The sequence below is a fragment of the Apaloderma vittatum genome, unplaced genomic scaffold (genome assembly GCF_000703405.1).
Source record: "Apaloderma vittatum isolate BGI_N311 unplaced genomic scaffold, ASM70340v1 scaffold7455, whole genome shotgun sequence".
NCBI lineage: Eukaryota > Metazoa > Chordata > Aves > Trogoniformes > Trogonidae > Apaloderma > Apaloderma vittatum.
The window spans coordinates 89,755-117,243 of record NW_009715400.1 but is presented as its reverse complement, the minus strand read 5'-3'; the positions used below and the strand labels follow the sequence as shown (position 1 = coordinate 117,243).

Sequence of the window (27,489 nt, the reverse complement as noted above, 5' to 3'; positions counted from 1 at the left end):
TTCTGGCATGGACAGCTGCGGAATATAAAGCCTGATGGTAACAAAGGGGGATAATTTCCTATTTTTCACTACTTATCTCACCGGTTTCAGACTTAGCAATGGATATTCTTTGTGATGAGGAGAGCTCTGTGAACCCAACTGCAAACTCCTTAATACAAATAAACCATGAAAGAAGACTCTACAGAAATGTTTATGGAGCTGGAGAGATTAATATATCACATCTCCTTAATTTGACTGGGGACTCTGAAAATCTAACAAATCTTTCGTGTGAAAGTAACATGGGTCCACCCTGCTACTCTTCCCTGTTTCAGCTTTCACAGAAAAACTGGCCAGCTTTGCTGACAGTGATAGTGATCGTTTTAACCATTGCTGGAAATATTCTTGTCATCATGGCTGTGTCGCTGGAGAAAAAACTGCAGAATGCCACTAACTATTTTCTAATGTCACTTGCAATAGCTGATATGCTGCTGGGTTTCCTTGTCATGCCTGTGTCAATGTTAACCATACTGTACGGTGAGTATTAGCTGTGTAACCTATTGCATGCATTGAGAAGCTCTAAACATTTCATGCACATGTCACTGTTATTATTATTTCATTCTGTTTCCACAAAAAAATGTAATCACTCCATACAAGTTGAAACATACGTAGTTGGTTAATAGATGTAAGAATAGATGAAGTATTTGAATATTTTTCTACTTTATTTATAGTCATTTTAACAGTAGTCCAAAACATTAGTTTATTACTCAGGTGCTGGATGAATTGTCTCAAAGTGTATACGAAGCTGCTTTGTTTTCTGTGTTCTTTTTTTTTCCCCTTGGTTCATAATTTTTAATATTCCTAATGAGAATGTAGGATCCTGCCAGTTACTTTACTCTGCACATATGCACAGAAGCACTAATGGCTACCTTTAGATTAAAAGTAGGCAACCTCTTCAAATTTTTTTTAATGAAGAAATATGAATGTAAATAACTTTCTTACAACCAATATCCTGCTTAGACATTTCCTTACCAGCAAACACTGGAATAAATATTGTGGGAGTTGAAAAAGGGCTGGGAATTAATTCTGCTGAATTTTCATTAGCACTTACAAATACGAATCTATGATTTCTCAGAATAAGTTATTTAAGAATTAAGTGAATAATGACTTACAGTTCATACCCTTGTAGGTGATTAATAGCAGATCTTCTCATTTTCACCAAACTCACTTGCAGCACAGCTCACGCAGAAAAAAGCAGCAGCCTGTGTGTTCAGTTCCCATATTGTCAGGCTGTTGTAATCCCTAAACTTTGAGGAATGAGTTTTCCAGTGCCACAACTGAATTGCTACAATTCAAGGAGAAGCCAGACCATATCAGGAGAAAAGTAAGGTTGTTTGCAGAGATTTCTATTGCTTCACTAATTTAGGGACTAAAGGTACAACATGAGCCTGTGATTTAAGAGAGATTTCATCCAGAAAACTGGAAGTTTATCTCCCAGTTTCAGTATTTCTGCACAGATTGCTCTCCATAGGATCTGAAAACTGTCTTTGGCATCGGTGATGGTGTAACGTTGTGATTTATTGCATTAGAGGTGCAATTACCTCTTGGTGGGAGAGACAGTGAAAAGAGAGACGAGGGAGCAGAAATCATCCGACGGGCGAGATGAGCAAAACCCCTGTAAAATCCTGCCTTGATTCCTTGAGCCATGCAACAGGGACTCCTACTGGCCGTGCTTCGGAGGTGAGGAAAGAGGTGCTCGAAATCCGCAGATCAGAAGCAATCTGGTAATCTGGACGAGGCATTTCTTTCCTGCACGCAGTGAAGCCAAAACCCTGGTCATGGGGGTAAGGCTGCATCACCCTCCTTTGCAATCGCTGGCTTAGAGGAACAGCAGGGAACCCAAAGCCACAGGGGAGGGTGTGTGCAGGCTTTCCTTCCTCTCTGATTTTTCCCTCACAAAGTCAAGAAGGGGAGGACTTTGCAGGGTGACTTGTGAAAAATCATCTGGTGGTGCTCACAGGTACCAGAAGATCTGTCTCGACATAGTGCGCCATCAGCCCCCAGGTTGACCTGATGGGTCAGAGGGAAACCGGCTGTTATACAGGAGCATTTGTTCAGCCTCAGCTGTCCAGAGAAAGGCCAGGGTGCGACCAACATCAGCCACATCACCTATGTTGTCAGCTCTCAGCTCCAGCCAGAGACCTTCGCATCCGTCTTGCTCTGCTGGGATACCCTCAAGGCTGTAGAACAAGGACGCTCCACCACCTGCCATGCAGCCCCTTGTGACTGTTTTGCTCACAAGACAGATGATGTTCTTGAGACCTTTATGGCTACTGTGGACAATCCCTTCTCGAGTGTCCTAGCCACACCAGCCACATGTCTGTCCAGCCTGCATCCTTTGGTCAGACAGGATTCTCCACCCACTCAACATCGTTAGCCTCTGCTTGGGAAAAAGGAGTGGATGGTGGACATGCTCAAACAGCAGAAAATTCAGAGAGCTGATCAACAGCTCCAGTTCCCACCCAAACATGTATCAAGTGCCAGATGCCTGTTTCTCCTGCCTCAGAGACTTGCCCCATGCCAGTGTGGAGCTGTCAAGATTATTGGCAGATGCTGCAGTGGAAGGACTACGCATTCAAGAGGGCTCCTGGGCATTTCAGAGGGCTCCTGAGCAGCAGAGCACTGACCTTAGATATGGCTCAAGGCCTGCCTGGAGGATGTTATTTACAGCCTTCCTCACTCTTGTTGCATCTACAGTTGGCTCCTCTCATGGAGTTCCCATTTTCTTGGCCCTGTATTCTCCAAAGCAGCTTTTCTGATGGATGTTATTTTATCTCTGCCCCATCTGGGTTTATAGCAAGGACAGGAGGTCTAGAAGGATATGACAAATACATTCCCAAAGGCCATTAAAGCAAGAGAACAGATGCATGTTGCCAAGTGTGAAAATATTTTATCACTTTTCCCTGTGTAAACTGTCCTGTCCTGACAAAGAGATGCTGCTGGGAGGACATGCCCCTGAAAGTCAGCCCTCACATACACAGTTTAGAGACTGGATTCCCCATTGGAAGACCAGAAAACAAGATAAAACATATCCATAAGTTCTGTGTGGTTTGCCAGGATTGGGTCGTAGTACAGCAGTCCCAGAGCATCAGGAAACAGGACTGTCTGAGGAGACTAAATTTAACTAGGCACAGATCTAGGTCCTCTGCCTCTCTCTGTTGCGAATCTTGTACTGTATCTCTAAAGGAGACAGGGCCTCCCAAAATGCTAGCATGTTCTCTTAATAGCAGCTTTGGCATTGCCCATTGTCATGGGCAGCTCGGGTAATATGCTCTAAATTAAATCACCACAAGAAGACATGACTAACTGCAAAACCTGCCAGAAGGAGAGTTATTAGTGATTTCCTGCCGGACTAGAAGGGCTTTTGAATGGGCGTCCAGCAGGGTTCTGCTTAGCCTGGGTCTGCTCAGTACTGCTTCAAACAACTTGGACAGGCTATAAGAGTGTGAGCTTACACAGCTTTCCAGAAACACCAAGCTGGGAGAGGTTGCAAGCACTCAGAGGGACAGGATTGGAATCATCAACAATCACGTGGAGCCCTGAGGGAAAGTCTGATGAACAAATAACGTTAAGTGAGAATAAATGTAGATACCCATTTAGGAAAAAGACAGCAAACCAACTACTGCTGGGGAAGTGTGTCCAGGTTTCAGGAATGCTGAACAAGATCTGGCTGTCAAAATGGATTGTAAGCTAAGCATGTGACACTAGTATGATATTTTTATAGAAAAGGCACTCATCATTCCAGGCTGTGTAAGTAAGGACCTTCCTTGCAAGATCTTGTATTTCACTTAGCAGTTGGGGGCCTTTGCAGGAGTACTGAGTCCTGGTTTGGTCACTGAACAACAAACAAGATTACAACAAACAGATTACAGGGCAGAGGAACCAGAAGCACAAAAGTTTTAAAAGAATCATCTGTAAGCAGAAGACAAAGGCATTGGCTTTGCTTAGCCTGGAAGAGAAAAAGAAAAAAACTAGGCAAGACATGATAACCATCTTCCAATAGCTTCCAGAAAGGAGAGTAATCATTTATTCTTCATGGCGAGTGGAAAGAACAAGAAAAAAAGGGAAGGCCTAATTTGCAGCCTAAGAATATAGGTTGTATATTGGCAAACACTAATGCATTTTCTTTGGATTGCTCTTTCTGGGGGAGCATATCAATATTCATTGATACAGTGAATATTCTTGTTTAATTATGTGGTGGGTGGCCAAAGACAGGTGAGATAAATATCACTGGTATGCAACAAAATACATTTCTTTCTTTAGCTGCTAATAAAGATCTAAAGATCTAAAGTCTCAGTTTTGGAATTTAGATGGCTTTGCGTACCAGCAGATGTTAATAATGCAGTAATTACAAGCATAAAAAGTCATAAACCAAAATTGAGAACTTGCAGGTTTGCAATGACAAAATTGCTTCTCCTTCTGTAGATTTGCTGCCAGAAAAGATTAACTATAACATCAAGCATTAGCCTTATGCAAATAGAATTAAAGGAAAAAACATATGCTTCCTGTAGCTTGGGAAAGAAGCAGAACTTATCCCCAAAGCTACAGAGTTAGAACCTTGCAAGCAAGGAAAAAGAGTTTCCTGAACTAGTGTCAAGCAGCTTTTGTTGAAGGTGTCACTTACTACTGGCTTCTACTAAATGGATACATGCGCTAAGATACGTGTCACACCAAAAGATCTGAGTATGTCATGTTCTTAGCTGATGTCACCTTTCTCTTGTGCAGGATACACGTGGCCTCTACCTACAAAGCTCTGCGCCATCTGGATCTACTTGGACGTGCTTTTCTCCACTGCCTCCATCATGCACCTCTGTGCCATTTCACTGGATCGCTATATTGCCATTCGAAATCCCATCCACCACAGCCGTTTTAACTCAAGAACTAAGGCTTTTGCAAAAATAATTGCTGTTTGGACCATTTCAGTTGGTAAGTGAGGCAATATTTCAGAGTGTAATTGCAGATTTCTAGCCTTTGAGTGGATTTGACACATATACTGGAGTCTAAAACTGTACTCTCTGCCTGCAATATTTTTCTTGCCACAGTCTAAGAAGTGCTGTAGTATAGTAATTATGCAATGGAAATCCATAACAACAATGGGAAATGGAGGAGAACTGAGCAGCACTGTCACTGAAAAAATATACATCAGTGTTAGTATTACTGCACAGTTCCCTTTCAGATCATCTGGTTTTGCAGACTCTCTGAGCACTGGCAGCTCACTTATTCAGAAACAAAAAAAAAATATTAAAAAAAATCACTCTCTTGCCCTGGAAGAGATCGGTGTTGCCAGCAATCAAAGGTAATTATCCATTTCCCTGACTAATACAAATTATTGCACTGTCACTGAAAAAATATACATCAGTGTTAGTATTACTGGGTTCAGGTTTTTTTTAAAGATGCGTTAATTTCCTATATTGATTATCCATCATTACCTTAACATCCAAAAAGAAAAAACTATCTCAAATGACAAAAAAAGGTTCCCTGTTTTATGCAAGTCAGTCTTCCCCAACTTCTAGTTACCCTAATTTGCTCAGAGATGTTTCTCATGCGAAGATCTTTTCTGCTTTTCTCGGTGCGTAGGGTAGGGCATTTATGCACCCTACTTAGAAGGAATTAAATACACTGCGTACTCCATAAATGAGAGAAATTTCCCCACAGGACAGTTCAGAATTGTAGCCTAAAATAGGTGCCCTGAAGGAGTTCACAGGTGAATCTCTCTCTGCACTGGAAAATCTTAGAAGCTTGAAACCAGGTCACAGGAGTGCCACTCTCCTTTCCTGGGGTGGCAGCACCCTCAGTCAAGAGCAGTTCCATGGTGAGAGAGGTGGAAAGAGCTTGGTGTCTGATGTCATCAAGGATTTTCTCACACAGCTGGGGCAGTGGTTCTCAGACATGTTGAAAGCACAGTTCCCTTTCAGATCATCTGGTTTTGCAGACTCTCTGAGCACTGGCAGCTCACTTATTCAGAAACAAAAAAAAAATATTAAAAAAAAATCACTCTCTTGCCCTGGAAGAGATCGGTGTTGCCAGCAATCAAAGGTAATTACCCATTTCCCTGACTAATACAAATTATTGCAAGTGGTAACTGTAATGCATTACCATTCTTCTGAGGGGAAGGAAAGGGGATGATGCCTGCTTGCTGCTCTGGCCTGTCTCCTGGTCTCCCTCTTGATCCTGGCACGGAGTCAGAGAAAAAGCAGTCTAGGATTTTTAGGACTTAAAATAGCTGTTTCTTCTGTGCACAGCAAGAAAGAGTGGGAGGCCTCTCTCAACAAGAGGACAGTTCTGCATCCTCCAAGACCTGGTGAAGTTCAAAGGCATCACGTATGATGCCGGGGTGCATTCAGCCAATCAAATGTAGATATCCAGCACAAGCCAGATGAATTCCACCCTAAAAATACCTAGCGCTCAACAATAAAGTTAGCCTAGAGAAACTCAGCTGTAAATGTCTTCATTTAGATTAGATGAATCATACCTGGAATCTCTACTGTCATTTTTTTAATCAATCCAGCAGGAAACTTGCTACTTACTCTGTCCAGTTTTTCCAACCTTGGACACTGCTAAGAGCAAGCATTTTCAGTGTATTCTCCATGGAATATAAAAAAGTCAAGCACTCCTTAAATTTGTGCATACTGTGCTTGTCTGCATTTGTGTGTGGTGTCTGTACTTAGCATGTGTGAAATTACTGTCCTTTTAAACACAAATAAATTCACAGAATGAGCAGAATGACTATTTCAGGGGCAAAACAGTGGTCCCTGCTCCTCAGCATCTTTACTTAGACAGTAGTTCACTGCCAGTGTGTCTGAATTATCTCACTATTCAAATCAATCCAGGAAAAAATAACATTTAAGCCCTATAACTTAGAACATTGTTTATGTCCTGTAGCAGAAGCATTTAGTTCTTTGATATCTCTGTATTTAATTTAAAAAGTTAGGACTATTCTTTGCAGTAATGACTGATGACAACTTAACCCATTGTAAAAACACCTTTTCTGCTCTCTCGAGAATTTTCTTTTAACTGTGGTCAGATGAGCCACAGATGCTATTTAGTCCCTATATAGATGCTATATAGTCCCTATATATAAAATTCTGAAAATTACAACTCCTTATTTTATTGGGAAGCACTCGAGTGTGACATGAGTGAAGAGGACAGAGTCCTGCTTTACTGCAGCTGGATGAGGAGACATGTAAGGGAATGGTGGATGTTAGGAAAATAGGTGGGTTGATACAATAAGCTCCATCTCATTCGCACATCACATCATCAAAACAGCAAGTAGGTTAAATAGATATAAATGAATTCAGGCAAGCACACCGAAATATGCAGGAATAAAGTGGTGCTGAGCTGGTTTGCTAGTCCTGTGGAAGTGACAGGCATCAGTAGATGAGCTGAAGAACAGGTCTGTTCCCAGCCTGGTAACTGTGTCACAAACGAGCTGTGTCAAACGTGATGTGCTCTAGAGGACAGGCAGGGAAGCAAACACACAGCAAGCTATAAAGAAGCTGCTGAGACAGGCATCGTCAGACTGGAATGAGTTTGCACCGTGGCATATTGCTATGATAACTGAACAAAGAAAAACACCGGTATTGTAAGGAATCTTAATCATAGCATCACAGAATTGTCAGGGCTGGAAGGGACCTTAAAGATCATGTAGTTCCAACCCCCCTGCCATCGGCAGGGACATCCCCCACTAGATCAGGCTGCTCCGAGCCCCATCCAGCCTGGCCTTAAAAACTTCCAGGGATGGGACTTCCACCCCCTCTCTGGGCAACCTGCGCTAGTGTCTGATCCCTTGACTGATCCAAGATCACCCATGCAACTTGCTGTCAGTGGGTCATTCACCCTGTCCTTCTGATCTGCCATGATCCAAGTTAGAACAGATAGGAAATAGTTTCTGAAGAACGAGGTGATTTCTACTTCACTTACTAATAGGCAATGGTTTATGAACAAAGAGGCACTCAATGTGTCATTTACCAGTCTCCAGGCTCTCAGTGCTACTTAGAATGGCAGGGTTATAAATTATTTAACTCTTTGCATTTCCATATAGCTACAGCTCTCACAGACAGATCTGGTGCTGGGCAGAGCACACTCTCCACAGTGCACGGTGTGGTTGCCGTCTCACTGACAAATTCAGAGAGGTGGGAGTTTCTCGAGGTTTTGCCTTCCAGCCTTCCTCTTGCTTCTGCAGTCTGCAGCTGAGCTGGTGCCCTGTGAAATTTCATGATGTGTGTGACAGGAGGTAAAAAGCAAGAGAAAGAAATGAAAGACAAGATGTTTCCCTGTGTAGAGGCTTGTTTTACCAGAGGAAGAAGGGGGAACCTGCTGATCAGAGACCCTCAATATCTCCCTCACTGTCAAAATCCTTAGTCCGAACTTTCACATAGAAACCTTCAATGATCACTTTACCAGGCTGAGTCTCCATCTATATAGACTCTGTTTGTGTGGCAGTATCCCATACCAAGCTCACCTTCGTATCCATCTCTAAATCTTTTCTAATTCTTCTGCAACCTCTTGCAGTCATAGGTGGGCAGACTACAAAATTCAAGACATGGACACACCATGAATTCATGTGGTGCAGTAATGTTTTCTACCTTGTTCTAAATTCCCTCCTTAATAAGCCTTACTTTTTTTTTTTAATCTTTAAGACTATCCTTTCACACTGAGCTCAGTGACTCCAAAATCATAGAATCACAAAATGGTTTGTATTGTGGGGGACGGGACCTTCAAAGATCACCTAGTCCAGCTCCACTGCCATGGGCAGGGACATCTATCACTAGAGTAGCTTGCTCAAAGCCTTGAACATGTCCAGGGAGGGGGTTCCTACAACTTCTCTGGGCGACTTGTTTCAGTGTCTCACTACCCTCATCATAAAAAATTTTTTTCCTCATGTCCAACCTAAATCTACCCTCTTTCAGTTTAAAGCCCTTGCCCCTTGCTCTGTCACTACAGGCCCTGAGAAAAAAAAGTCTCTCTCCATTTCCCTTTATACACTGAAAGGCTGCAGTAAGGTCTCCCTGGAGCCTTCTCTTGTCCAGGCTAAACAGCCCCAACTCTTTCAGTCTTTCTTCATAGGAGAGATGTTCCATTTTCGTGGCCCTCCTCCCTCTCCTGAGTAAAGACAAATATTTTTGCATATTTGGATAAAGTTCCCCCTTAACTAATGTACAACTCTTTGCTTTATTGAACTGAATTTTCTCTGCTACTTTTCTGCCCATTAGTTGAGATTTATGAGGACTTTCTGCAATTCTCTACAGCCAAAAGCAGTGTGTCACCAGCACATTTATTCAGTTCCTGTGTCCATGAAGACAGGTCACAGATGGGCTGAACAGCTCTGGTGAACACAGAGGGTTGTTGGACTCTGCCTTCTGCTGCTCTAACTGTGAAAACAAACCATTTAATCCTACTCCTTGTTTTCTGTCTTTCAACCCATCCTTTTTCTACAAAAGAACCTTTCTACTTCTGCCATTACAGTTTAATTTCTTTAACGGACTTTGACAAAACAGTGTTGTCAGAGTTGTTTCTGGAAATCCAGGAACATTATATCAGCTGGATCACCCTTATCGACCTGCTCACTGACTCCTGCAAATACTTCCAACTGATTTGTGGTGCATGCAGAAGTTTTCCTGGTGCTTTCAAACCTATGCATATCCCTTTCATTGTGACTTCTAATTTGGCTAAGTAATAGCACTTTCATTCACTAAATTTGCAATTTTCCTTTTATTCACTAAATTCACAAATTTATTCAATGAATTTGACCCCAAGACCAGTTAACCAGTGGTCTTCTTTCCACTGTCTTCAGAGATACATGAAATATTTTAAAACAGCATTAAGAAAGCACAGATAATTTGATTTACTTGAGTTCTGAAATCTTGACTTTCTTAGTTAAAAAAAAATTGTACTAGCATTTAGTTTGGCATTTAGTGGAAGAAGAGGATTTAGCCAGCAGCCTTTCTTTCAATAGACCATGTAATGCCACAGGCAATTGGTTTAAAATGGATTCTAATTACTGTAACAGTTTCTAATCATGTCTTTATTTCTTAAATCATCCAGTACCCAGAGTGGCAAGATAATTAGATTATTTGTAGCTGTCGAAAGCAAAAGCCCAGGAAAACCTGAAAATTTTTCCATTAGTTTTAAAGCACAGAGGTCGTTAAAGAGAACAGGTGTAAAAAGCTCAAGTCTTTTCCCTCTTTAGAAAAGTTAGAGTTGAAATTTGAACAGCGTTTAACTGGAATTTATAGAATTGTAAATAGATCCTATGCTGAAAAACACAGGTAAAGCACATCTGAGTCCTAAGTGAGCCTAAGAAACTCATTGGTGTCCAAAAGGCCAACAATGCATCATTCTCTCTTTAAAAAATCCTTGAAAGGGCCACATAGAATAATTGGTCAGGAATGTTAGGCCCTTATGTAAATATCATTCCTCAGTCCTTATTTCTCTATATTTCTCTGTTACTGGTCTATGTAATGTGAAGTTTTGATGAGGTCCAAATCCGCTTAGTTGAGTTTTCTCTTGTCGCTTCTCACTTGCACTACACATCTGTTCACTGCCTTCAGGCAGTCGCTGCTCTCCCCAGTCACCAACAACTTAGGTTTATTCAGTACTTTTCGTGCAGATAATAAGTCCAAAGTGTAGCTGGATGCAGCTGGTGAAATACCTCCCTCTTAAAATGTCATTGCTTTCGAGGCTTCAAAAATACAGAAATATTGTTGTGCATGAAGCAACTTTCTCCAAAGTGCAGGGTGTAAAAGGTTACCTGCAGATGTACAAAACAAGCCCAGGGCAACTGAGCCCTCTGACAGTTTGATGGTGTGAAGCTTTATGTTGACATAGATGCTTACACCTCCCTCCCAGGCAGCCAGCAATTTCTCTGTGTGAATTCTTGCTGTGCTACAGAGTGCAAAGGGCCCAGAGAAACAGCTGGGATTGGGAGCTTGCAACTGCCAGTGTCTCTGGATTGTGGTTTGTTGACAGCTTTGGCCTCCTTCGGCTCACTCCTCCTTCTGCCAAGGACAGTTTTCACTCGGAAGTCTTTATAATGGTTTCAAAAGGCACAAACAGCCAACGGCCTGCAGGTTGGGAATCCCTGTTCAGGATCCACCACATCCGCCATTTCTTCCAGGTGACATATTTATAATTTGCCAGTTCATTCAAGTCTAATTTAGGGATGGCTTGGCACAGGAAAAGACCATTTGCTATAGCATGGAATATACTGCCAAAATACATAACACTTTAAATAGTGACACACAGCACTGTACCTCAACAATATAGATTTAAAGTTGAGCACTTAAACTTGGAAGTGTTGGAGCTAAATATCTGCTGCACTACTCCCTTTATCATATACTCATTCACTTTGCTTCCATTTCTTCTCCTGAAAATTTGGCTTTGTGTTCTTGTCAGTATTTATAATAATTTCCTTAGTTAACACCGCTTTTTTATTATTATCATGCTAATGAAATCATCTCCCAGACAGTGGACATACTCTTTGCTCTTTCCAGCTGGAGGCTCTCAGGGGCAAACATTGGAAGTTTTTTTTGTTTGGGTAATTCCTTAAGAATTTTCCATTTGTGGATGTAGATGCCACCATAAAAATCACATGCCATAAAGATGTTGTCAAATATTGTGACACAACCTGTAGAGAAATTTGCATTAACTATAATGAAGGGCTGTGGTGCAAAATTTCATAAACAAAGTATTAGAGCTTCATTATCATGTCACAGAAACAGGATCTTCAGCAGAGAGGGTTGGACTAGATGACCTTTAAAGGTCCCTTCCAGCTCAACACATTCTATGATTCCATTATTATTTTACAGAGACACAACGTATGAGGCTCAGCAGTCAGCAGCAATTATACCAGTAGAAAGTTCATTGCCACACTAATGACTCCATCAGCAATGACAACTAATGAGTAAATGAGCACTTCATGCACAGGTTGTCCAAGGGAAGTTAACGTTCAGCCCTGTGACACACATTTCTGGGTTGGCTAGCACATATATTCTGGTTGTCAGATATTTCTTAAGATGATTCTGAGAAAGAGACATAAATATCCTACTTACTTTCCCCACTGATGTACATTATTCCCATATTTCCCACGTAATAGAATCCTTGGCTTGATTTGTTCTTCCCAGAAGAATGAACACATCTCATTAACCAAACCAACAGCTTTCCACACGTATCTCCCTCTCATAACTATAAAAAAGCTTGCATTTTGAATTTGTGTTTTTTTCATTGTCTGACAAGGAGGTGTGACTAACCTTATACTTTTCTTTATGAAAAAAAATATGCTCAAAGGATGGTAATGGTCGAACTGCTTTCTAAATTCTCAGAGATACAGAGATAAAGAAACAATATAAAAATATACAGGGCCTCATTTCCAGACCAGAAACATTGAGCACTCTAGCATACATCTGGATAGGGAAGAATACATCATACCAATACATATGTTACGTCAAACGAAGAATAATTATTATGTATACATTTACCATTTTCTTTGTCTAATTACCTGATTGTCAGGAGAAGAATAAGGTTTTTGCTTATGAAAAAGGCACACACCCATTTTGTGAGCACCTCTTTTACAAGAGACATTTTGGTTTATGGGTGAAAAAAGGAATGAGAAGTGGTCACAACATTGACCATTGTGACATTGTGTAGCTTTTCTTTCTGCTTTGGTTTTGTTTTTAAGGGCAAATTTAAAATGATAGAGCTACTTTTTAATAACAGGGCTACGTGGAAAGAACTTGGTTAGTTGAGGTACTGGTGACATAATTTGTTCATTGTCTTTCTTTTAAACTTGTCTTTGCTTTAAAGACTGTAAGGACAACGTTGTTCTTCCCCTTGAAGCTACCAGCCAAAGACCATTCAGTTCAGCTGGACCAGGCTGGTCCTATTATCAGGTTCCCTTGAATGAATAAGTAACTGTTTGTGGTTGGCAATATGATTTATAATCAGCTAGTTCCTCTTTGTAGGATGTGTCAGAGTAAATGAAATGTTTTAAGAAAAAAGGCGGTAACAGTACAGTGCCCATCGTAAGCTATTCCTCCTTCTCTGCAAGGCTGTATTTTTTAGCCAGTCGTGTACTCAGCACAGCATGCAATACCTACAGGAATCCAGAGTGGCTTTCCCATCCAGAGAGGGAAGGATGAGCTTAGGTCCTACTGCAGAATACCCCTTTCTGCAGAAAATGCTGTGTGAAAGCCACATGCAAGATAAATGAGCAGAAAAGTGCACCAGGAATCATGCTGGGATTTATGAACTCTGTCATCTGTACATTGTAATCACATTTAATCACCTTCTAAATTAAAAACAATGTTGTTAAAGCAACATGGTATTACATAGAAGAAATTGTCAACAACAAAGAAATGTTCATTAATTTTAAAATTACACAGGGCAATTTTACAGCTTCTTTTATGCATTTTAAATAATTAAATTTTATTTAAGCCAGATGTTGTATTTTATAATGTTGAGAAAAAGAAATATATCATGAAATTCTGCTTTAAAACGAAATCCCTATATTCACCTCAATTAGCAGGAACACTGCAAACTATGGTGCACTCAGGCTGCAATTAATTTTCCTCATCCCATGCCATTGGCATAATTTCTAAGCAGAAGACCAGCTAATATAAGTTGTGGTTTTTGTCAGAGCTGAGACAACATATTCCTAATTACCCACAACAAATTTAGAAATACCTGTCAGCTGTTTTGTGCTATGATGTCCTCCAGAGTCATTGATGGAAAACAGCCTGTCAAACTCCTAAGACACCCTGAAAGCAGTACTGAGGCACTGAGATAAAGTCTCTCTTTTTTGGCTGATAAAAACTGAACCTGTGTATTTCACACTATTCAGTCCTGTGGTTATGTTGCAAGTGAATCACACCCACTGGAAAGACTTTTTTCCTTTCGGTAGAACATAGTCCTCGTTGTGGTTCTGTATTTGATCCGAGTTTTGAACTGTCAGATTGACCTCTATTACTAGGATCATAGACTGAGCTGAACTGTGAGTGTCCTGAGATAAATACTGTGGGTTTAGATAGCAAGTCTGTTGAGCTTAATGTTCTCATTACTAGCATGAAAGTGCTCAAAAGTTTTGGGTTGAATGGTCCCAGTATAAAACTAGCCCTGCCTTGCATACCACTGCAGGACATGACGAGGTCTCTCCAGCATTCAGAGTAGCCATTTCCTGATGCAAGGGCAGTTCATGTGTATATTTTTCATTTTCAAGGTGATTTATGACCTTTAGCAGAAAGATAAGCCAAGGGATTATGCTACAGCACCTACATAGACACCTGTAGATGGGAAGTACAGGCAGATATGATCTATCACTTTTTCATCTCTTCTTCAACCCTGCCATCATCTACGTGTGGTGAGGACACCGACTCGTATAATACTAGAGCAGTTCAGTTGGGGTGAAGGGCATTATCCGCTGGGTGGACAGTGAAGCATAAAGCAAAGAATCCTGAATCACAATGTTCAGACCAGTGCAGGTGTCCAAACTGCTTCTCATCCCGTTTTTCTGTCCAAATTTTCCATTGTGTCAGGACATCTACTGCAATAGTTGTCCAGCCATTGGTGCAGTCTCCTCGTATAACTCATAAGAGGCTGACCATTTGCTTATTCAGTTGCCTCTTCAAGCAACCACAAAAGGAGGAATGCAGAGACAAAATACAGACCTAGATTAAAGTGGGACCTGGTCTGAAGTCTAAGAAATCCAGAAGAATTACAGTTTTGTTTGCCTGTGCCCTTCAGATTCAGCAAAAAAATTGTTGCTAAAAAATAATAATAATTAAACAATTTACCTGCTAGTTACATTCAGTCTCCTTGTAAACTCACAACAAGGTCAAGTAGCACTGCTCAGAAAGATAGCAATAGAAATCATTATTCAGTTCATTGAAGGATTAAGATAGAGTTAAGTAAATTATCAGCATTCAACAAAACATACCAAGTAATAGTTAAAAGCCCAAAAGTACAAAGGATCTTGTCACTTAGACTGCTCCAAAAACATTATTTGCTTATGATAGTGGAATATTTAAGATCTTTCCATAATTTCTAGCTTATTGTTACTATTTTTTAAAACCTTTTTTAGGATTACTATGTAAGTAGCATGCATAGCATATAATGAGTTAGCCTGGAGGAACCTTCGGGAGATCCATAGCTAAAAAGGCAGACTGATAATGTGTGATCTGGGAAGATCCTGTTACAAACCCATGATATTTCTTTCTTTCTAAAAGCACAACTATTCCCAAATCTATTCTCCTAAGGGCCTGAACAGCAAACATCACAAAGTCATCTGACGTGGAATACAAAAAGGTCCTGTGCTAAACAGGAGGGATATCACAAGTGGCTGGGGTTGATCCCACTTGGAGACTCTTTTCCATTTCAGATTAATATATTTACCTTAGCTAGTGACAACCATAAATCCGTAGCTTCTTTTCGAGTAGAAATTAAACTATTGCTACAGGGAGTGTAAAAACATCAACGCCATTTAAAAAACATTAACTGAGTACACAGAAAGGCAAAAGGATGTTTGAGCTGCTGTGCAGCGTTTTGCCGAGCCGCAGAAGCAGCAGGTTTGTCTGTCCAGGAGCTTTAAATAAGAATGCATAGCACCTTTTCCTTCTCTCGGAGCTGGAGACCCACAGCATGTCTTGCAATTTTTTAAGCCAAACATTCGCCTCTTTTTCATAAGGTCAGTCACTTCTCATCACTTCTAATCACCATGGATGAAGAAGTGGTTACACGGCCGTCATCAGGCTGCCTTCCCTGAAGGAGAACATTAAGCCCAGCTCCCTCCCGACTCCCAGCAGACGTCAGGACTGTAGCTGCCATCTGCCTACCCTTGTCTTCAGCTCTGCTCAGCCAGCACCCCCCAGGCAAGCTGCTTCCTCAGCCTCCTGCCCACGCTTAGCCAGGCACCACCTCACTCTCTACTATTTCCAGGTTCTGAGATAGTGATAAGTCTAAATCTCACCAAACATCAGACTGCAAATAAATCGATATCGTAAATAATAATGCAATTAAATTAGAGGGTGGGAGGTATTAAAAGGCTTTTGTTATTACATTAGAAAGCCTCCCCAGTCCTAGATTTTTGGAGATGTATTTTGATTTTTTGCAGCTGCGATTTGATTTTTGCTAGGCACTGTGCACGCGACACGCCATCCTCGGCTCCCTCACTGGTGGGAGGCAGGGATTAAAGTGCAAGCAGATGCTCAGTGGAAGCTGGAATCCGTGTAGAAGGGCTGGCACATGTGGGGACACACGCCCCATCAACTTCACTTGAAACACAACACCACTGTCCCAGTTGGAAGTGCTGGGACAGAGATCAGGGTGATGTGCAGGTAGAGGAATCCTTCCAGGAGACTTCACCAGACCCATATGAAAATACAGATGCTATTGACAAACTACAGGGCTGCAAAACTTGCAGAGATCTCCATAGCTACGCTCTACCCATTCTTCCCTATGCACCTGAGAGCTGGCAGGACCTCTCCTTTGAGCTAACAGATAGGGCAGCAGTGATGCATTGCCATGCTGCAGGCTAAAGGTTTCACAGCACTGACCTTGTTTGTCTTCAGGGGATTGCCAATGTTTGTAATGACCTACACACATGGTTATCAAAACAAGGCTGATGTAAGTAGCGATGACTTCAGATCACAAAAACACAGCTTGCAGTTCAGTTATTTAGAAAAGCCAGCAGTCTTATTTGTGTGGGTATGTGGGCATGTGCAGATGGGTGCACGTCCATGTGAAATCAGTGCTTTTAACATGACATATCCATTTGGTGGCCTAACCCTTGACAGATATCCACATGCCTCGAAGATATGGAGGATATAGACCACTCATGCCTTTCCACTTCTTGTCATGTTACATACTCTTAGATTTTAAAATGCTCCTGAGGTTGCAGGCGAGTCTTCCTGGCCTTCCTGTTTTCGAGCACTTCTCCATGAGAATAACTGGGCTAGTGAGAAAGAGAAGCTTCTTGCCAGATCAAATCTAACCGAGCCCAGCTCACAGCAGAAGGAAGTTATGACATCCACACAGACGGCCAGGATGGAGTGGGGTGTGCCCTTCTCTTAGTGCTCCTTCAGCATTGCCACTCTGATACTAGTTGTCCATATGCTCTCTGCATTGTCTAAGAACAACAGGATTGAGCAGGGCATAGGAGGAACAATTTCATCTTGGATGTGATCTGGCACTGCGGTGCCAAAATGCTGCTGAAACACTCCCATAATGATTTCTTTGTCCCACCCCCCAGGAGGGGCTAAGTTTTCACCTGGGGAACACAGGAATGATACTTTCTCACGTGAACAAGTTTGCTCTACATGGCACAATGGCATGCTCCTTACTGGAGATCAGTCTGAGTGGGTTCCTCTGGATCAGTAAAGAAGAAAATGATTTTTAGGCTGTCTCTACTACTGACTATTAACCTCCTGGAAATCCTGGAGCTGAACAACTCTGTCTGTCCTTCTGCTGCAAAAAAGCAAGCCCAGATGTCTTCTTGCCTTCCTCTTCTTCTCTGTAGATGCATTCATATAGGCTTGTATTTGCACAGAAGTCTACACAAGGCAAAGAAATCTTTTCAGCCAGCAGTTCTCACACTTCTCGAGTCTGGGGCTAGGATCTTTTGACATCTTTCTCCAGGCTTAACCCCTAAAATATTCAGAATCAGACTGTAAGGTCTAACCAAGCACAGTAAAAGGGAGATTCATCAAATCCATGGGAGACTAGTGGAAGAATCTGGCATGCAGTACACATTACTTTGTCCTTTAGCCATACTGTGCAAAAATTTATTTACTGGGAAGTGTGATATTTCTTATTTATTTAGGAAAATTTCTGTGCTTCAGCAGATATTATAGTAAACAACCATCTGGAGTTCAAATATATATGTAATCTACAAGAAAATTTCTGTATCAGTTGATAAAATCTTTCAATTTTCTGAATTTTCCACTGATCAAGAGCATACTCCTTCTATTTGCTATTTGGCCCTAGAGGTGAAAGTCTTATCTGCAGGTATCCTGAACTGCAAGTCACCAGCATGCTAAGTCCAAGCAGAAATACTTCTAATCTACAAAGCCAGCAGCATGGCAGAGCCTCAGCTAAAATGAGGCAACTTGCAGTCAAGAACCAAGGAGGTCATTATCTGGGAATAACTAGAGGCACATCATGAAATAACTACAAAAAAAAAATATTCAAATGGATACCAAGACTAGCTTTGGAAAGTGCAACTGCCTCCCTGCTTATGAAAGACAAGACCAGGCAGCATAGCTTTCTCCAGTGATTTCTTACCCCTTGGAGGCGTCTCCTCTGCCCACTACAGTCAACAGAAGGTGAAGGCAGCCTTTGCAGACCTGTGCTAGCACTAAAGAGTTTGTTGCAATAACAAGATTCTTTATTCCAGCTTGTTCAGTTGAAACTACTGGGATCTGTTTACCATTCCTCCTTGCTACTTACATGAATAGAACAATCTGAAATCCCCAGTCCCTAAATCCATTTTCAAAATAAATTTCTTTGGTATATTTATAAATCTTTCTTTATTTCTTTCTGGCCATTTGATAAATGTAGACTTCTCTATGCCTTTATTAGTCCCTTTAGGGACAGGGCAAACATATTACACAGATAACAACTTCTCTTGATTGGAGATAGTTGTGAGAAGCCAATAAGCATCTTGGCAGAGGCCTCTGCCTACAACAAAGCTGGAAAGCAAAGACCATATTGGTGGAGAGGCTCCACTGAAAATTCCCATACAAAAAGGTTCTGCCTTCCTCAGGTAAGCAAAAGGACTGGAAAATCCAACAAGGAAACAAGAAGGACCAGATGCGAAGGACATGGAACTGCTGTAAACAAGTCCTGCAGTGCAGCTAAAAGAGGGGATTTGGGGTGTGCATAGGCAGGAATAGCATTTCAAGCCAAGAGCAAAGAAACTGCTTCTTTGCAGTTGGATTCTTGCTGCCTCTAGGAAATAGGGCTGCATGAACATTTTGTAAGGGAACAGGCTTATACCAAATCAGCAAGTGACTCTATCAGTCAGCACTTTCCTCTCATACTTCAGCCCACCCTGGAGCCTGGGGTTTCTAATCAGTGGGGTCAAAAAGGGAAAACTGTTCTTCACTTCTTGCTTTGCCTTCCCTTTAATGTTCCTCTAATTCTGTTTCTATTTAATTTGTTATCATAGTCCTACAAATTAATTTGCACAGACACATCTCTGTACCTTTAAGAAATGGGCTTCAGGGCTGAAAATATAAATGAGAAATACATCAGGAATACACTGAGACCTTCCTTATTTTGTTTTTCTAAGGAGATATAGACCATTTACAGCATTATATCACTATAAATGATCATTTACAATAATATTCTCACATAAAAAGAGCTGAATATATCTCCTGCTAGGCTAAATAATGTGTTTCCTTAGAGATTTTAGTAGCTTCCAAGAACAAAGCCATTTCAAAATTTATAGAATAATCCAAGTGTTACTTGGCACCCCTTACATGAAGTTAAATATAAAGTAGTTTTCCTTTCAGCTGTATTAAAGAGAATATGTGTGATCAAATAAAATGTTCCAAGGGAAAGCTACAGAAAACCAGCTCTGTGTATGTCCTCAAATAAAAACCTAGATTTGGCCTACAGACTGCTCTGACTCCAGTCCTGTGAGGATGGTGCCTTGAAATGTGGAAAGGAAACGATGCTCAGCTGGCACTGGGACTCACTTAGCTCTTGAGGAAATCCATCTCAAAGCAAATATTTTCTGAGGATTTGTGAGAGAAAGCTCCTCATCCACTCCTGTCCCCAACAACACTAGTACCTGCTGCTAAGTAAGAGGTCCATGCTTGTCTCGCATGCAAGGAGAAATTCTACCCCAGGACTTTGGGGACACTGGCACACTGACTAGGAAAGGCAGAAGTTTTTTAACATTCAGGCTAACTAGATGCAACTTCAGATGGTGGCTCCCAAACCACCCAGAGCTTTTTGATATGCCCTGTTCCCAGGTAGAAGATTCTGGTTCTACATTGCCACCCAGCAGCAAACTGCAAAATCTTGCTGTTGGCAATGTGGCTGGGACTATCTGAGTAGCAACAAATATAGGACATGAAAGATTTGTCACCACTGGAAATGAGTCAGTTGGGAAATAACATTTTCAAGTACTTGCAAAAGTCAGTTAAGTGTTTGCAGGTCACAGGAAACGATGGTTCCCATAACAGCAAATGCCACGCTCCAAGGAGGCACATGATGCCAGACTAGTGGCTCTCCTGCAAATGTTTAAGTGAAAGAGCACAATTAGTTTTTGCTAAGCTCCAGCTCCTGATATAAGCTCCAGAGACATTTACACCCAGAGAAGGATATGGTCCATGGTCCCCCCACAAGTAGCTCACTGTGATTTGTGTTCCTAGAGCAAGCAGACATCCACGCAGGGCACCATGGTAGACTAAAATAATATTTTTGTGTGGCTATTTCAGTTCAAAATACTGAAAATAATGTAATGGCAATGTTTATACAACATGAAAATAAGGGTATGAGTTGTATGCCTTGGGAGCTAGCATGAGAGTACACATGGATGGCTGCTGGGTGTTTGCTTCTGTAAATGTACCAAAGGAGGATATTTGCTGAATACAGAAAAGCACCAAATACTAGGTATGGGCTTTTCTGAAGAAATTAAACAATATTGCTGTATTGAGCTGCAATCACTTCAGAGGTCCCCAGTGTCAGAGCGCATCGCTGTGCAATGGCCCATATGACTTGGCCCATAACCTGAGTATGTCTGAATCAATGCGACTGCTAAAATTTGAGCTGGGGAGGCTTTTTAAATTTTTCATTCAAAGGTGAATAAAGGTACTGAATTTTGTTGAGAAAGTATAATGACATTTCTAAAAGGTATTTTATATCCCTCGGACATTTATGAAGGCATATAGTAATGTTCATTTGTATTTAAATTGATTAAAATGGATAAATGTGAGGTGAAAGCACGTGGCTGGCAGTTTTTGCTTGAAGGAGACTTCACGGAAGGAACCTTGACTTTATCACTTCACTGCCCCTCCTCTCTTCATCCTAAGCAGCCGAAGTGTGACACCCTGCAGGGCATAACGTAACTTCTGGCTTTGATCCATTGACAGTCTCAGCAAATAAAGGCAACTGCAAACACAGTTTATGCGTCCAGTTAAAGTGTTTTTATGGCTGTTGTATACCTTTGAAGATTTGCAAACCAGCAATGCGTACCACTAGATCAACCATTGTCAGGTTTACCAAGCTTTTTGACAGAAAAACAAGGATAATAGTGCTTTACTTCTCAACCTCTTGTGTTTTCATGAGCTTTTTGTCATTTTGAAGTTGTACCCAAATGGTTGAGGTTAAATGCAGAATTTATTATTCGTCTTTGTTGTTTGGGTTCTGCTTTGCCGTTCATTAAAATCCACAGAGTCTGAAACAGCCACCCGAGTATAAATCAAGCTATATAAATAAACTGCCTTCTACCATAATATTTATGATTTCTCCACAAGGGAAAGTGTTTTAATATAAATGGGAATGTCACCTGGAAACACTGCGGCTAATGTACCTCCAGTGCTTGAATGGATGCTCCCATTCTGTGCTAAGTGCTTCCTCATGCCTCAGTTTAGTTAGATTTGGAAACAGGGTAATATAAACTAGAAAAAGCACTCCAAGGATATCAAGACTTTTCAGACTGACCTTGAGCTAGTGGGAGCCAAGGACATGGGATGGGCAGGATTTAGAATAGCTGTTCTGCGACAGCCTTGCCAGGTTGTCTCCTCCAGATCTACTGTTCGTACATGGTCCAGTTCCCAAATACCTGCTAATCTCCACCTCTTAGCTCTACGTGATCCTTTCTTGCAAAGCTGATTTTCTTCTCTTGATGTTTGAATGCACAGGCACAGCCTGTGTCTTCTTAAACATCCACAGTGACCAAGAGCAAGGAACTGGAAACCAAGGACAGTAAAACCAGCAAGAAATTATACATCTGAATCATAAAGGAGAAATGGATCGGTTGGCTTCTATCTTTAAAGAATTAATTCAGTCAGCTGCAATAGTTCTAATACAGCTTAGAGAAGGACTTTTTGTTGTGTGTCTACAGGATAATCTTGATCTTGACCAAACCTGAGTGACACGCAGTGACATTCTTGCCCAAGTGTGATGCTTCCTAAAAATCACAATCAAAGTAGTGGACATCAGTTGCACAGAGAAGCTCCTTTTTTACAGTTCTAATGTGACTGCCTTTGAATTTGGTCCTCATGACCTCACTGGGATTTGCTATCCTCATGCTACAGAAGCCAAAATCTACCTGTTGAACAGGGGAAAGCTCTGTCCCTTTGGGACAGGAAGCAACAGGTTTAGTCCCTGTAGAGATAAGAAAAGTTAATCTATTCCATTCAGGAATGTCACAACAGTATTCATGTGAACCCATGCAGAACTGGGGTGTTCACAAAAAGCAGATTACAGCTGTCAATGTTCTCTGCTACCAACTGGTGGCACCCTCCAATATTTTCAAAGCGTGCAGGACAGTTACCCATGGCTGTAGGGCAAAAGTGCCTTGAACGGGCATTCAGAAACACTTACATGACTAGCCGAGTCTGCTACAGCTCTGCTGTGAACAGCACTTTTGCACTTGTTAAAAGAATACCAATGAAATTTGGAAACTCCAGCTACAAGCTGAAGTTCATCTCAATTTTTCAGAGATCTGCATTTAGATGCCAGTCTCCAGAAGCTGCTAAGAGCAAAACAAAGTAGGTGGGAAATCGCTGCCCTTGTATTTTGGGTGAGGAGTTGTAACTGAGTTTGGCCTCTTACTTGAAAAAGCTTGCAATTATGCTAAAATTTTTCTCTTTCTAGTGCTGCTGCCTCTCCTCCCATGTTTCTGATGCAGCTGAAGCATACGGCCTGTAGTAATGAAAGGCATCTTTTTACTCCGTCAATACCATTGTCTATTTTATCTCTTCAGCTCACACTAGGTCTTTGAATGAAATAAAAAACAGCCCTGCTGTTATCAGTAAAGGGCAGAACAGGACAGGAAACGTGTGGTGTCGCTCTGACTAGTGCTGTGTCTTCATGCAGCTGAAGTGTAATGCTGGGAGCTGCTGCTTGCCTTCAGTATCTCTTCAACTCATCCAGACAAGAAAAGGAAATTCAAAGCACTCCCCATTTCCCTGGAGGTGTTCAGCACCCCGGATGACTCCGCTGTGGCTTCAGCAATGTGGTTCCTGCAGGTGACCTCCTGCTCTGTGCTGTCATTTGGACTGACTCAGACCTTCTTTGGCAGCAGCTTTCCTGGAGTCACTGGAAGTTTCCATCAAGTTGACCCAGGAGCTGTCACAGGCTGCCATGAGTTCACACCTCACCCACTGGCTTCTCATTGCCCAAGTTCAAGCATTTAGGGCTTGTGCAGCCTTGAAATAGAAACAGAAAGGGCAATACCACAGGCTCTCCACCAGCTTCTGCCCTGGCCAGATAAGAATGGTACTCTACTAAATTGGCCCAACGCGCTGCCATGACTCAGTTCAAAGCCGTGCAGATAAAATAAGCTAGAGCGTTGTGAGAAAAATGAAGACCAGGCTGTTAGAAAAATAGAGAGCCTTGCAGAAGCTCCAGAAGCACCAAAACAATGGAACATTTGAAGAGAATAATAATTTAATTTTATTATTAGTGTTATTGCTATTGTTTTGTGCTGTGCCTGGACTCCAGAGTCTCCCTCTAGAACTGGAGCTGTTATATCAGGCACTGGAAATGGGTGACATGAAGAGATAGCCCATGATTTTAAATAGCTCCCAAACTAAGCACCAGGGAAGGAAAAAGGAAAAGGAATGGCGGAGGAGGGAAGTACTGTTAGCATGTTGATGTTGAGAAGATGAGTTTCTTGGGCACCCAGGGGATGAGGTACAGCACAGCATCATCTTCATACCATTATAAATTCTTCTCTAATTAACTTTTTTTTCCTTAAAAGCCGAATACAGTGTCTGGGGTTTCTATTCAGATATGCCAAAGGGACTGAAGCTCCCACAGTATGCTAACTTTTCACAGGAGTCAGACTCCCATCTCCTTTTAACCAAACAGGGCTGCATTATCACTCCCTGCTTCACAACTCCACTTTTGCTATCTACACAGTACATCGTTCCTTTAACTGTCGGAACATTGCCTCTAAAAGCTAAAAAAACTTCCCATAGCAATGGCTATGGCTATCTCTCCAAGAGAGATGGCATCCGTTCAGGGCGGGGAGGAAAGGAGACAAGTATTGGAAAAATAACAAAACCAACAACCAAGGAATCAGCAGCTGTTTGATTTTGCCCAGATGCTAGCAGCATTTGCAGAAGTCCCTGCAGAAATGACTGCGTGGGCTTGAATCAGACAGAGCGGTCCAAGGAGAATGGACTTTATCACCCAGTCTTGCCGTTCATGATCGGGCAAGGATGCAGCATGTGTTCCAGGGGAACACAAGGTTTGTATGGCTGCCATTGCTTTCAGGGCTGTGCTTTGAGAGGGTGGCTTGTAGTAGTTGGCAGAATTGTAAAGGGACCTGAAGTGTGAACCATACCTCAGGCTGCCCCATACTGGTTTCTCTCAGTGCTTAATCTGTTCCCATCATCCCTCCAGCCATTGCTATGGGAAGTTTTTTCAGCTTTTAGACTGTGTTGACTGTGTGGAGACTACAGGGAGAAAAGGAAGAAGTCCAATGAAAGATTATTCTCAGACCTACGACAGAAATTTATCTTTCCTCCTAAAATCAGTATTTCACAAGGTACTCGGAAACCAGTACTCAGAACACTTTTATTCCTCTTACAAAAAACAGCCCAGCACCACTCTTAAGCCATGGCAGAAAAGAAAGACACGATATCATCTTGATCACAGTTGCTAAAAGCCTTTGTGAAGGTGGCAGGAACCAAGGGGCAAGCCTGGAGATCATTACAAGGGGCCCAAGATCCAGGAATATAAGGAGTTATACTTTTGTGTCATGGGACAGTTGGGTGGAAGCAAATGTGTTCTACCCATGGCTGAGGTTTCTTGAAGGAGAGGGGGACATCAGACGAGGGCAAGTGCAAAATCTTGTGTAACACCAATGCTGCTCTTCCCTTGCCCTTCTTTCTGGGCACCCTGTAAAGCTGGTGATGACACAGCTTAGTTCACGAAACTTGACATCTGCAAGACCAGTGTTTCACACAGCATCTTTTCTTAGTGTAGGCCCAGTAAGATGTGAAGGATTAGTATTGTGCTGTTGCTGAAATACGAGATATGCCATTTTTCTTTCCCCTGAATAAATTCAGTTTGCTTTGGGATATCAGTCAATTGTGTCTCTATCTGTTAAGATTCATTTGTGTCCTATAGCTGCTAAGTCTTTGAGAAAGGGTCCGTGTATAGCCAAGGGTGTTCTGTTTTTGTTTTCTCTTGGAGATTGTAAACGGTGTTTTTTATCATTGTGTTTAACATCTTCTGTCTCTAATCCACCTTCAGGTATCTCCATGCCTGTACCTGTCTTTGGACTACAAGATGATTCCAAAGTGTTTAAGAAAGGCAGCTGCTTACTTGCAGATGACAATTTTGTCCTAATAGGCTCTTTTGTGTCATTCTTCATCCCTCTAACCATCATGGTGGTCACCTACTTTTTAACTATCAAGTCGCTGCAGAAGGAAGCTATGCTATGTGTGAACGACATTGGCCCAAAACCCAAGTTTGCTTCATTTAGCTTCCTCCCTCAGAGCTCCCTGTCCTCAGAGAAACTCTTTCAGCGCTCTTTGAACAGAGATGTGTGGACTTCGGGGAGGAGAACCATGCAATCCATCAGCAACGAGCAGAAGGCTTCCAAGGTTCTTGGCATTGTCTTCTTTCTGTTTGTTGTGATGTGGTGCCCGTTTTTCATCACCAATGTGATGGCGGTAATTTGCAAGGAGTCATGCAATGAAGAAGTCATTGGAGGGCTACTTAACGTATTTGTTTGGATTGGCTACCTTTCTTCGGCTGTCAACCCACTTGTATACACTTTGTTCAACAAAACCTACCGCTCAGCTTTCTCTCGTTATATTCAGTGTCATTACAAGGAGGAGAAGAAACCTTTTCAGCTCATTTTAGTAAACACTATCCCAGCACTTGCATACAATTCCAGCCAGCTCCAGCTAGCACAAATGAAGAGTTTGAAAAAAGAGGCAAAAATGATGGCTAAGGATTATTCAACAGTCACGATAGGAATTCATCATTTGGATGGTACCTCCAAGGGAAGTATCAGCCCAGTGAACGAAAAGGTTAGCGGTGTGTGACGGCCAGTAGCTGCCATGAAAACCACTGGGCGTATGCTGAAAATTTCATCTGGCGGCGAGAATCCCTGATGGCTTAGGAAAATCAGCCCCGTTCAAGAGACCCTCCAACAACATCACTTACGCCTCATATTATCCTGCGGATGAAGAGCAGGATTGAAATGGTATCAAATGTGCAATTCTTTTTCATACAGTACTTTGGCTGTTTTAAGCACAGACTTTATTAAACTTATTTTTTTAATATTCTAAAGACTATATTTCTTAAAGAAAAAAATGCAATTTCTGGTATTATAACATGGGCTGTGAAGAAACCTACGCATTTCTTTTCTCTTTGCAAATGAAACCTAAGCTGTCCTTTGATGTCCTCGCAAAGTAGGCTACAGCTAGTTTGTCTCGCTACAGAGGAATTTTATTATCATTATCTGAATGAGCACTTTATGGAATTTTAAATAAAAAGATGGTTAATTTACAAATATATATTTAAAATAAATTTTAAAGCATTAAAGAAAAATCTGTTAAAATCTGTATAGATGAATTATATGGAAATTTTGTTAACAGTGTTTTTATGGCTACTTTTTTCTTCTGAATGACCATTCTGAAACATTACTGGGTTTTTCTGGCATTTGTTCTATAGTTCAAACTAGCAATCTTCAAAGGTAAATCATACTTGAATGATCCTTTGTTTTTACCACAATTCTCAATCTTTATTTCATGTCTTGTACTTTATTTCTATTCCATAATTTTTATCTGTTCTGCTTAATACTTGAAAGCAATTTTTCCAAAAGTAATTATTGGGCTTGATTCCCTGCTGCTTCCCACTGGTGTTGACATGGAAGTGAAGTGAGAGAAGAGTGGAAAATCAGGTATAACACTGCTAAATAATTTCAGGAATGATTCCACACCCTTGCTTCTGTTTGATTTCAACAGAGTCTTATTTAAGTGGAAATTTTGCAGCAGATCCTCTATCATCATTTCTCTTGGGTTAAAAAGGCCATTATGAAGGTGTCCTGTTTTTGGTTTAGGGCTGTTAGAGCCAGAATTATTAGAAAATTGTTAGTTACTCAAAATGGTTTTGCCTCTTTTCACTGATTTGCTGTTATGGTAGATTGCTCAGGAATGGTAGGTAGCTTGCACTATTAGGACTCGGCCTTAATGAAATATGTATGGGCAAACAGGACCCATTTGAAAAATAACAGGACTTATAAGCGGCACTAATTTCACTTGCATA

The 27,489-nt window shown here is 41.4% G+C and overlaps 1 protein-coding gene across 1 annotated transcript; it reads left to right on the top strand.

Annotated features, from left to right (window-relative positions):
• HTR2A (5-hydroxytryptamine (serotonin) receptor 2A, G protein-coupled) lies at positions 1–26,325 on the top strand. Its single transcript, XM_009869126.1, has 3 exons — positions 1–513; positions 4,762–4,962; positions 25,465–26,325. Exons 1-3 carry the CDS (start codon positions 99–101, stop codon positions 26,262–26,264), a joined length of 1,416 nt encoding a protein of 471 aa, XP_009867428.1. The 5' UTR covers positions 1–98; the 3' UTR covers positions 26,265–26,325.
• Positions 26,326–27,489: the final 1,164 nt, after the last annotated feature.

What these genes read in the sequence shown, in the direction of transcription:
- HTR2A (XM_009869126.1), top strand. Translation starts at nt 99, where the DNA reads ATGGATATTCTTTGTGATGAGGAGAGCTCTGTGAACCCAACTGCAAAC. An exon ending in AATGTTAACCATACTGTACG is followed by an intron (nt 514 to 4,761) that starts GTGAGTATTAGC and finishes TCTCTTGTGCAG; the next exon opens with GATACACGTGGCCTCTACCT. An exon ending in TGTTTGGACCATTTCAGTTG is followed by an intron (nt 4,963 to 25,464) that starts GTAAGTGAGGCA and finishes ATCCACCTTCAG; the next exon opens with GTATCTCCATGCCTGTACCT.